The 11,708-nt window shown below is 50.8% G+C and overlaps 2 protein-coding genes and 1 non-coding gene across 4 annotated transcripts in view; 1 reads left to right on the top strand and 2 right to left on the bottom strand.

Moving 5' to 3' along the window:
* The window catches only part of SERPING1 (serpin family G member 1), a 437,682-nt gene that overhangs the window by 139,562 nt on the left and 286,412 nt on the right, over window positions 1-11,708 (top strand). The gene's annotated exons all lie outside the window — the stretch shown is intronic.
* Window positions 360-10,877, bottom strand: SSRP1 (structure specific recognition protein 1). 2 transcript variants are annotated; one of them, XM_050758523.1, is made up of 17 exons: window positions 10,723-10,877; window positions 10,065-10,237; window positions 9,465-9,650; window positions 7,808-7,913; window positions 7,322-7,512; window positions 6,987-7,217; window positions 6,749-6,852; window positions 6,518-6,646; window positions 6,034-6,255; window positions 5,238-5,310; window positions 4,674-4,812; window positions 4,475-4,520; window positions 2,697-2,826; window positions 2,100-2,270; window positions 1,810-1,898; window positions 1,076-1,262; window positions 360-850 (listed from the first exon to the last, which is right to left on the bottom strand). In XM_050758523.1, exons 2-17 carry the CDS (start codon window positions 10,116-10,118, stop codon window positions 779-781), a joined length of 2,130 nt encoding a protein of 709 aa, XP_050614480.1. In that variant the 5' UTR covers window positions 10,119-10,237; window positions 10,723-10,877; the 3' UTR covers window positions 360-778. The 2 variants fall into 2 exon arrangements, with proteins under 2 accessions (XP_050614480.1, XP_050614481.1); XM_050758524.1 differs by lacking the exon at window positions 10,723-10,877 and adding an exon at window positions 10,520-10,667.
* Window positions 3,256-3,358, bottom strand: LOC126936734 (small nucleolar RNA U13). Its single transcript, XR_007719551.1, has one exon. It is a non-coding gene; the product is annotated as a small nucleolar RNA U13 (small nucleolar RNA).

Raw genomic sequence — 11,708 nt, 5'->3', positions numbered from 1 at the left:
CTCCCCCGGCTGCGGGAAGGACAGTCAATCCTGATTTCATTATCTAAAGCCTTGGAAGACCCTTGACTCATAGGTAAGGATGGGGCCAAGAGCTGCCTCCCCCTAGCTTGGTTGGCTAATGGAGTGTAACCGGGAGAGACTTCCTAATCACATCAGCTCTCATTTCTAGATTCTCAGGTGGCCCATCCGGGCAGAGGCGGGTGAAAACCAATGCTTCTCCAGCCGGGAACAGAACAGGATGTGCCTCGAGACTTGCTTCCCGGCTGGCCAGGCTCTGCCTAGTCTGACCAGGGCAGTAACCACCACCAGTAAAAGTAGGAGCAACAAACCAGGGCTACAAAGAAAGCATAAAGACATGGTTTCCAAAGTCAGTTCCCTTTATTAAATCATTTTCACAGACCAGAAATACAAAATAAAAGTAGAAATAGGCCCCAGGTAGGAGCTACAGGCCTGGCCTCACATGACCCCTGCTCCAGCAACTTGAACAGGACCAGCAGCAGCTACATCCTTAATTAAGGTCGGGAAAGTAAGATGAGGATTTTGATCCTGCATTGCCCTGCCTCCCACCCTCTCTCTCCCCAAATTATAAACAGCCATCCTTGGGAAGCAACAGAGTTAAGAAGTCTCCCCACGGCCCTAGTGACATACACACCAGCAGGAGAGCATGTTCAGATGGCACAGAATCCAGGGACTACATTTCATGAGGAGAAACTGGTACCAAAATGTGGGGAGTCTGGGGGTGTGAGAAGGCAAGCGCAAAGAGAACCTTCCTCCATTTCTACTCATCAGATCCTGACGCTGAGTCTTCTGAGCTGGGGGGAGTACTGGCTAGTTCTTCTTCTTCAGAGTCCTGAAAACCAAAGCTGTCTTCAGGGAAAAGGTGGAGTCCTGGGTGCCCCACCCAGTCTTCAGTGAAGGGCCCGCAATTTCCTACCGCCTCCCAACTACAGCACCCACCTTCAGAACCTCAGAATTCCACCATCCACTCCAACTCATTACTCTTACAGACCAACCCCACACAGACACACATGCCCCTCACGCTGCCCAGCCCACAGCCCCCACATTCCTGCCGCACCTCGCTCCTCCTCCTCTTCTTTTTGCTCTTGTTCTCTCCCGAAGAGCTCTCATCACTAGACACAAACTCTTTGCTCTTGAAGCTCTCGCTTAGCTGCCTTGAGGATGACTTGGATGATGAGCCCCTAGAGGGCGTGGATTTCTTTTCCATCTTTACCTTTACTTTCTTCTTCTTCTTTGACTTGTCCCTGTATTGGCAAGAGGGAAGAGGAGCTAGGCCTTCAGGTCCCCTATCACCATGACCAAACCTCTCCCAGCTTTAACAAGGCCTTTCTCAATCCCAGCCACACAGCCCATTTCACTCTGAACGTAAATAGCCATGTCAGCCTGAAGGGCACCAAGGAGAGTATCATGAGTACACCAGAAGAATCAGAGGGCATAGGCTAAAGCAGCCCCGTATGCAAAACCTACTTGACATTTCTTGCTGTATCTTTTAGAGTTCATGTGAATTGTGCACTGCACTCCATAATAGTTTTTTCGTTCCCCCATACCTTCAAATAAAATAGTCCACGAAAATGGGTCATATTTCCCCAGTGACTTGAATGCCCTATCGTATCACCCATACTTGGGCAACGGCCTACCCAGGTTTGAGAAGCACTACCCTACTGCAGTCAGAAGCATATCTGCTGTCTTTAACTTTCCAATGCTCAACTTCGGCCTGTATAAAAAACAAAAAAACAAACAAAAAAAACCTGCCACAAAAATCAGTGACTGGGCCACGTTCTCGACACTCACCTCTTAGAAGACTCGCCTCGGCCCCCTTCATATTCTTTCATGGCTTTTTCATATTCCCTCCTGGCATCCTCAGCCTTGCGATCCCACTCCTGTCTCACACACACAGAAAAAAACAGTGAAGAATAAGACCTCTCCCGTTTCCCCCCTCTCCCCTGATGCAGGCAAAATCGATACAGAAAGTCCCACCAATGGCTCATACTGCTCCCCTATCAGTCATCGGACTCACCATGCCAAGAGAGCACCTCTCGCCAGCCCATGAGAGGCATCACCCCTCCTCTGCTGCTACTCACCTCTTTCTTCTCTTTGGACATTCCCTTCCAGATCTCGCCTGCCTTCTTGGAAAGATCTGTGATGCTGATGCCAGGATGGTCTGACTTGATCTTCTCTCGGCTGGCATTGAGCCACAGCATGTACGCAGACATGGGCCTCTTGGGGGCATTGGGGTCTTTGCCCTTCTTCACCTGCATAAGAACCCAAACGCCTTCAGCTATTTCCCATAGAACCCATACATTTTCCCAAATAAATTATTTAGATCACTTAACTTGGAGAAAAAGTAGAGGACTAAATAGCATCAGGCGAGACGCGCGCTCCCTAAGGGCAAGGATAGTATCTCCTTCCCCTCTGCAATTCAGTGCCTAGCTTACCAGGACAGAAGCCCATCTCCTAATTCAGACCTTCCAGAAGCTTATTAATCTCAGGGCTAGTGAGAACAATTTCCAAGAAGATACCCCTCAAGGCTATAATCATTGGCTACAAAAAACAGCCCCAAGGAAGACCAATGAACAGGTCCTACTGGTGGTGGACAGGAGAAGGTAAAGAGAATGCCTCCCACCCTCCCCCACCCCCGCCCACTGCACCACACACAGCCCCTCCCATCTAGTCTGCACCTCCACAGGCTTCTTGCGGCTCTTGCGGTCCTTGGCCATCTTGGCCTTTTTGAGCTGTTTCCGCTTCTTCTCATCCCGGTCACTGTCACCCTCATTACTGGAGGAGCTGGCAGAGGCATTGCTGTCAAACCTGCCAGAGAGCAAGCCAGGCTTAGACTTGAGGAGGGAAGACAGGACCTCATGGCCTCAAGGCAGGAGGAAAACAAATCCAAAGATACCCACCCAAAAGGGTCAAGGGAGGAAGACCAGAGGACAGGATCCACCACCAATCCCCAACACTGCTTCCTCCCATTCACTGAGGTGGCTTCACCCATGCCCTCTCCAGACCCAGCCACAGCAATGGGTTACTTGATCAGAATTAATGAATGAAAATCAATCAATGAGCTTCAGCTGATCTCCCCGGACATGGCCAAACCAGGTCCTAGTCCATTCCCAGGACACCACGGGCAGAAACACTGCCTCATTCATGCCTGGAACATGGCCCAAATCCACTTCACCACTTCCTTCGGAGTAATCACCTTAATCTACCCTATAGTCTTTTTTGTCTTTTTTTTTTTCATGTCAGATGGGTAACGTGTCAACATCATAACAAGGCTGGAGGGCGGCACATTGCACACACGCACGTAACACCCAACCATCATGTTTATGAACTACAAAAGGATTGGCCCCTACAGTCTTTTCTGATGAAAAGATAAGCAGTTACTACAAAAAGAAGAAAACCAACTTAAATCCAACCCAGTACCCACCCCTGTAATTGACAGTCTTATCTGATATATGTGAAACTCCTCAAAAAATGGAACTACCTTAGACCTGTATGCTGCTGGACAGTTTTCAAGGCACTTTCACAAGTATTTGCTCATTAAGCTTTCATACACCTTCATAAACGTGTGGCAGGCTGAACTAGGGGACTCCTGTTGGTTGTTTTTTTGCTGCCTGACATTCTTTTACAATCCTTCTGGATTAAGAGAGCAGAGTCCCAATTTTCTGTTGGGAACCACCTTGCCCCCACTCAGGAAGGGCTCACCCCAACCACAGGCTCTAAGGGTGGGCACTTGGCCTATTTCTGGCCCATCAGACCCTGGCCCATCCTAACAACTCAGGCTAGGAAGGGGCAGGTAACCACTGTGTTCACTATGCTGTTCACCAAAAGAGGTGCTTCTGGTGTTATTTTAAACCAGTAGGATTAAGCCTGCCCTGAGCTTCTGAGAGTCACTGGGCACTCCATGGGGCAAACCTATTTTGAATTACGGAAATCAGAAGAAATAGATTTGAGTGCCTGAATCCAGTAGTGTCTGAAGTCAATTAAATCCCCAGACTCTGCAGTAACATGAACTTATGAAATTCCCTTTTATATATTTCCTTTTAAAGTGAGAGTGAGTCACATTTCTGACACTGCTAATAAAAAGTCGGTACTACTGCATTTCTACCGATGAGGAAATTGAGATTCAATGACTTAATCGACAACCTCCAGGAAATAAGTGACAAGCACCAGCTCTCATTCCCATTCTCTCCTCATCCAACTACGAACCAGCCCCAACTGGCATATTCAGGGTGGTATGGCCATAGACCCCACTATACTTTTCTGACTTCAAAATGTGCCTTGCACTTACGAAGCCCTTGATAATTTCCAAAACATTTTGTGTATCACCTCATTGGAGGTCACTCTCCCATTCCGGGTCAGTAGCTAATGCTGGGACATGAGAAATGTCCAGAAATCTTCTGGTCCTTTAAGCTTATGGGTCACCATCTTATCCCCACAAGGTACCACCAAAACTCACTCCTCTGCCACATCTTCCTCCTCTTCACCTGGGTTGAATGACTCATCTGAAAAAGGGCACAGGACGCATCAGCTTCTGCCCCAATGGAAATCCCCACCCCCTCACCCAGGCACCCAGCTCTGGCCTAAGGGTGAGTCCAGCCCGGGCCACAGCAAGGAACTTCTGACCATCCTCGTGCTCAGCACGGAGGCTAACCCACCGGTTTCTTCTCCCGAGTCATCGCTGCTGTCATTGGCATTCTCCTCCCGGATCTTGCCTTCCTCCTTCATCCTCTCCAAGTAGGCATCATGCTGGTCCTCATCAGAGTCGGCATATTCGTCGTAGCTTGGGTTCATGCCCTAGCCAGGGAAGAGTTCACAGTGGGGCCAACTCACCCTCGAGCCAGAATCCCTGCACACTCAAAAGCACACCCCCATGCCTGTCAAGTCAGAGCAGCAGCTCCCAGAGGACCTGGGGCTGGATTGTCCACACACAGCCAACGTGCAGGGCCTACGCCCAAGTACTTCCTGCCAACTGGGTTAGTCCAAGCCCCAAGCCCCTCCCTCTCCCAGCCCCACTGGGGGCTCCTGAGGGGCTGCATAGACTGGTCTAAGGTCATGCAGAGGAAACCTGCACCAGGAGGGGGAAAGGGTCACACGCACCTCTTTTTTCTATAAGGGTAAGAAGAGAAGAAAGAGTGAAAAAGAAGCCGGAAAAAATCTCCACCCCTTTCTCCCCTACAGAAAGACCAGGAGAGGGTCTCATGCTCCCCACACAGAAGTACCTCTTTCAATCCTCGGTTTTTGATGTTGAGTTTTTTCGCGTTGACAAAATCAAACAGTTTCCCATACTCCTCCCTGTGAGGGGACATGCACCATGTTACCAGAGAGGTAGTGCCGACACAGGGGCGGACTAAACAACGTTCTGATTCCATGAGCTGGGGTAGACTGTGGAGCCTGGAGTTCCTGACCATGCTACCCAACCCAACAGCTTAGAGACCCCCAGAGGACAGCAGTAAGGCAGAGCCAGAGCCTGACATTAGTCCTGAAAGAGGAACCTGCATGGCTGTGAAGAGCTCTGGGAAAGAAAAGGCAGGGAGGGGTGCGCATCTGTTTACCAAATAAGCTCAGGGCGGAGTAAGTGTGGGGCAGGGGGTGTGGTCATCTGTCTTCATACTTCACAAGGTTGATATGAGGATTACACGTGAAAATGCTTATAAAACATTTAGCTCACAGTGAGCACTAAATAAGCATTAGCTGCTATGTTCTCAGGCACAAAACTCATTCCAGGAAAGAAATAGCATTTCCATTGTGGGGAGTGGAGGAGAAAAAAGGTCAGTAGTGAAGACATAGCTTTCAGAATACAGAAAAAGTTTTTTGTTGTTTTTTTTAAATGACCAGAAAGAAAGCAATGGAGAGATTTCTAAAGTCTGAGCACTCCAGGGAAAATGACCAAATCCTGATGTAGCAGAAGAAAAATTCTGCTCTAGGGTTGGAGAGTGCCGCAGGCCATGCCGGGTTTCCCGGACAAAGCTGGCTCAGGACCAGGATGCCCAGAAAGTGACGGGTGGAGGTTCTCACCTCTCAATGCTGCTGAAGGTATACTGAGTGCCCTGCTTGGTCTCAATTTCAAAGTCAAAGGAACGAGTTGTAGTGGTACCACGAGCAAAGTTGACAAAGGAGATCTCGTCGAAGCGGATGTGTACAGGTGGCTTGTGGACGTAGATGAAGCCCCGCTCCAGCGGGTAGAGCAGTCCTGAGCTCGCCTTGTAGGAACAGGTAATGCACTGGGCCCCTGAGTGCCTGACAGAGGGTGCAGGGAGCCTGGTTAGTGCCAACCTCAGCAGAAGCAAAGGGCACATCTAGCAGCAGCGACATGTGTGCTCATGTCCTCGACTAAGTAAACCTCACTGAGCTGTTCTGACAGAGGCGCTGACACCTGTTGTGACACAAGGTCCCATCCAGACCTGTAACAGGCTGCAATCCCATCTCAGGAGGGGTTTACCAAGGAGACACAGCATTTCCCATACCCAGGCAGGGCAGGATCCCAGGCCCACACGCTCACCCTTGGAAGTTGCCTGGCACTGTGATCTTGCGGTTCACCAGCGCTTTCATGACCCGGCTGACCATCTCATAGAGGGATCCTGACATGTTCTTGGTGAGACGACCCTCGAAGCGCTTCTCCACTTCTTCCCTACAAAGACAGCAAGGTGAGGTCACAACACTACTGCCTTCTAATGGCACACCTGTCTCCGGCCTGGACAGTGGCAGGAAACGAGTCCAGGGAGACACTCACTCGTTCATGTTCAGAGTCAACGAAATGTCCTCGTCCTTGGAGAAGAGGAGGATCAGGAAGTGGTAGCGAGTTTGGCCTTGCTTGATTGGGGGGTCCAGGCTGATCTAGTAAGGAAGAGCACCAATTGATATTCTACAACAACTTGCGATTCACTAACATAGAATTCTGCACACCAGTGAGGTCCGTCTACTTAACACGCAAAAACCACGATTATCCGGCCATAGGGGTTTCGGCTTACCACAAAGAACATCTGTCGCTGGTCCTTGTGGGGTAACAAAAACAGACGCAGCACTGTGGTATAGGGGATCTTGTAGTCAAAGGTCTTGCCATGCAGGTGCAGAAAGGTGGGGTAGATCCGAATGTCGTAACGCCCTCGAGGAGTCAGACACTGCAGCTCCCGGAAGATGCAGATGGCATCTCCCGTGGCCTGGATTACATCCGCCTTCGACAACACATTCTGGGCAAAGGCCTGCAAAAAGCACACATTGGTAACCAAGCAGCAGGCCCTGCTCCCAGGCCAGCCAATGCCTGCTCAGCACCATCTGCTGCCAAGGCAACCAGGGGACGCCTCACCTCAACAGGGTCCACACCATCCTCCTGGGTGGGAGGGACATAAAAGCGGACCTCCATGAGAGACACCTCTGCGTCATCGTTTTGGTGGAATTCCAGTGTCACCTCATTCTTGCCAGTGGTGCACTGGGACACATTGCTGAGGGGTATCTCAAAGACTGGCTGGTCACCAATGTCAAAGGAAAGCAGCTGCCCTGTGAGGAAAGGGCTTGTCAAGCCACAAGCTCCTCCCCTTAAGTCTGCATAAGCAACATTCCCACCAAACTTGAGTTCCACAGAGACAGGATACTGGGGTTAGTCTCTTTACACTGTAACCCCAACCCCAGGCACAGTGCCCAGTAAACTGTAGGTACTCAATAAACACACGATGAACATGCAAACAGATAGGAAACCAGAGACAGTGGCAGAAGGAAAAGAGCAAAACAAGTAAAAGGCTGAAGCCCTTCACCCTATCTTCCTCCCCAAACCTCAGTCTTCCCCAGGACTCACCACCAAATTTCACTGTCCCCCAGTTCCAGCCCTTCACACAAAGGTCCTTCTCCATTAGCTCAAGGCGATAGTGAGTTTTGAAGAAATCAGAGAGTTTCTCAAACTCCTGTGGGTGGAGGGAAGAAAACGCAATCCCAGTAAACCCTGGTGGCCTTAACACCGACTTGAATGTCCTGGGATTATCTATTTCTGAGAAACTGTCCCAAATAGGCTTTATAAGAAACTCTTGCTGCCGGGCGTGGTGGCTCACGCCTGTAATCCCAGCACTTTGGGAGGCCGAGGCGGGTAGATCACGAGGTCAGGAGATTGAGACCATCCTGGTTAACACGGTGAAACCCCGTCTCTATTAAAAATACAAAAAATTAGCCGGGCGAGGTGGTGGGCGCCTGTAGTCCCAGCTACTCGGGAGGCTGAGGCAGGAGAATGGCGTGAACCCAGGAGGCAGAGCTTGCAGTGAGCCGAGATCGCGCCACTGCACTCGAGCCTGGGCGACAGAGCAAGACTCCGTCTCTAAAAAAAAAAAAAAGAAACTCATGATGACTTAGCAACCCAGCTCTAACATTGTTTAAAAGATGGTTTAGGCCAGGCGCGGTGGCTCACGCCTGTAATCCCTGCACTTTGGGAGGCCGAGATGGGCGGATCACGAGGTCAGGAGATCGAGACCATCCTGGCTAACACGGTGAAACCCCGTCTCTACTAAAATACAAAAAAAAAAAAAATTAGCCGGGCGCGGTGGCGGGCGCCTGTAGTCCCAGCTACTCGGGAGGCTGAGGCAGGAGAATGGCGTGAACCTGGGAGGCGGAGCTTGCAGTGAGCCGAGATGGTGCCACTGCACTCCAGCCTGGGCGACAGAGTGAAGACTCCGCCTCAAAAAAAAAAAAAAAAAAAAAAAAGATGGTTTAGAGAGGTTGCTTCTAGCCACTGGATCTGACATTCCTGGTTATGGGTCATCTGATTTTATAAACTTTGTATAGGTATTACTTTAATGAAAGTGGAAATTAAAATCAAATAAAGCCTTTAACTCAAGCAGTTCAAAATGGAAACCCACACTTTAAGACATCAAGCTAGCCAGGCGCAATGGCTCATGCCTGTAATCTCAACGCTTTGGGAGGCCAAGGTGGGCGATCCCTTGAGTCTGAGAGCTCAAGACCAGACTGGGTAACGTGGCGAAACCCCGTTTCTACCAGAAATTATGAAAAATCAGCTGGGCATGGTGGCATGTGCCTGTGGTACCAGATATTCAGGAGGCTGAGGTGGAAGGATTACTTGAACCCAGGAGGCAGAGGCTGCAGTGAGCGGAGATTGCGCCACTGCACTCCAGCCTGGGTGACAGAGCGAGGCCCTGTCTCAAAAAAGAAAAAAAAAAAAAACCACAAAAAGACACCAAGCTAAGATCCTGAACCTTGATAAAAGTCACAGGTAGAAACTAGTATCTAAATCAAGACAGAAGAAAATCTTCTGGAGTCAAGGCACACAGAAATTCACAAGACTTCAACACTCAAAGCCGAACACTGATTGCCTCATGGCCTCACAGTCCTGCTCTAAGGAGCCCAAACTAGCAATCACAGGGTTACATGAGGAAGGAACCTCGAGTCTCTAGAAGATTAAAACAAGATGATGCAGTAAAAAAGGGGTTTATAGCTATGGGACAGCTCACCGATTCTCGGAAGCCATCATACTTGTAGACATGGCCATTCTTTGTAAGCAGTTTAAGTCCATGGCCCAGAGCAACACGGCGCCAGATGCCTTCTGTTAACTCCCCAGCCTGGATGTTGTCCACTTTCCCCGTCTTGCTGTTCTTGAAGATGATGCCCTGGCGGCTCAACCTCAGTCGACCATCATTCTGTAAGAAAAGCAGGCCCAGATGCATGGGGACAGTACACAGCATGTCCTGGGTCCAGTTCTACCCAACACACTTTCCAGCTGCCAGTGGGCTGGGCAGATTGTCAATGCAGGAGCAACAGCTGAGGTGCAAGGAGTCTAGATTCCAAACCAGGCTCTGGTATTTAGAATCCTTAACAGATTCTCAGTTTCTTCATTTGTAAAACAGGAATTGGGAACTGAAGAGCATATGCGGTCCCTATAACTCTGAGACTATCTCTCAGTATTGCCTCGTGTTGGGGGAGACACCAGGTACACGTTATACTGAGTCTTCTTTTTCCAAAATAACATTACCAAAGCAAGCTCTCGTTAATGGACAAAAACTCTACCCTCCTTCCTTCTCTCTACTTGTATCAACTGCCCAAGCCATTCTCACCATGGAGCCTTTCACCTCCTGATAGATGTCGTTGAACTCCAGTGTCTCTGCCATGTCGACCCCTGCCTGTGGTGGCCTGGGCAGAGCCCCAGGCTGCACAAGGGAAACCGAGTAAACTGGGGGCTGGGCCCCAACTCCTGAGTGGGTGGGCGGATGCTCAGCAGATTGGGAATCTAAATTCAAGAGGAAGACAGATAAGCATGAAAGACAGCACCTCGCTGTGCTCACGGATGGAGCACAGCAGCAACTCCCAACTGCGCCTGGGATGTCTCAGGATTTCCTCTGCCTGGAAACCTACAGACGGACGCTGCAGCGCTCGAGGGTCCAGGCCTAAGCCCAGGTGGAGAACCGGGCCTGGAATACCGCTGACACCCAACCCGATGCCCGCTCTAGCCGCTCTGGCGGGAGCCATGGCAACGAGCAGCGGAACCCCAGGGTCAGCCCGGAGCCCGCACCTCGCACGCGCCCCAATCCAGCTCAGAGTGCAGGGTTTCCCTCGCAGCGCTCCCACCACCCCGCGGGCCTCCGGTTCACCCCCGCCCCACAGGATGGATTCGCCCGCTCCCCGCGGTTTCGAACGCGGAATGGTCCATGTCGAGCGTCCCTTGGGGGAGGGGCGCCCCTGCCTTCCTGGGACCGGGGGACGACCACCACCTACCTCCTCAGGCTGCAGCCTCGCGAGGGCCCCGGCGCAGGAGGTGGGCGCGCTGGGGGGACGCGGGGGGGCGGGGGATGGGGGGGACACCGGGGAAGCTTTTCCCGCGTGCGCGGCCCCGCGTCCCGCCACCGGAAGCCGTGCACAGGCCACAGAGACGACGAGCTAGCTAGAGAGACGCGAGCCCGGCCCGCCTGCGAGACAGTCGCATAGAGCGTCAGCGACTCTGGAGGACCTGAGGGAAGAGTGGTTGCCGTGAAGTCTCTCTCAGCCGGGTGGAATCTGCCTAGAAAATTTGTGTAGGGCTCTTTAGAAACTACAGACACTTCTTCAGTGGAGACTAGATACTGAAGAGAAATTGTGTAGTTTTATTGTATCAGACTTAGCTTAGTACAGGAATGGGGTGGGGGTGTGTGTTGAAATGATGCGTGCCCGTTTCTCTGCAAAATAGTTTCTGTGTCATGGAAAGGAGTCGATGGAACACGAAGAAAAGTATTTGAACAGTTGTGGGAAGAAACGACCTCTCGCACTGGCTGCGGAGAGAATGCGGGTGTTGGTGTCAGCGTGGGTGCACTGCTTTCTGGCTGACCTGTCAAGTTCACCGTCTACACCCAAAATTTTCACATCCCTAACCGAAATGTATAGGTCCCCCCAAGAGGCTGACAAATGGCCGTATCCAGTTCAAGTCCTGGTATCAGATTCACTTTGGAGCCAGAACTGATTTGAAACCACATCATCCTGGGGTTGCGGAAGCCAGCTCTCCCTCATATAGTCCCAGAGTGCATTTTTGCAACATCAGAGACCAGACCTGGAAAATATATTTTAGTTTTTCTACCCCAACCTCTTTTTACTGATGGGAATACTGAGACCCAGAGGGGAGTGAGTTGCCCAGGGTCTCAGTGCGTTGGCAACAAGGCTAGGACACAGACCTCCTTACCACCACCAGTCCAGTTATCTTCTGTCATAATCACAGTGACTGTATGTTCAGA

This window comes from Macaca thibetana, chromosome 14 (assembly GCF_024542745.1).
Source record: "Macaca thibetana thibetana isolate TM-01 chromosome 14, ASM2454274v1, whole genome shotgun sequence".
NCBI lineage: Eukaryota > Metazoa > Chordata > Mammalia > Primates > Cercopithecidae > Macaca > Macaca thibetana.
The sequence above is the reverse complement of the archived record's forward strand: the minus strand, read 5'-3'. Positions and strand labels throughout refer to the sequence as shown.

Coding starts and splice junctions, on each gene's coding strand:
- SSRP1 (XM_050758523.1), bottom strand. CDS start 10,118: ATGGCAGAGACACTGGAGTTCAACGACATCTATCAGGAGGTGAAAGGC. Junction 7,513..7,807: donor GGGGACAGTGAAATTTGGTG/GTGAGTCCTGGG, acceptor CTTTCCTCACAG/GGCAGCTGCTTTCCTTTGAC. Junction 5,311..6,033: donor ACCTTCAGCAGCATTGAGAG/GTGAGAACCTCC, acceptor GTCCCCTCACAG/GGAGGAGTATGGGAAACTGT.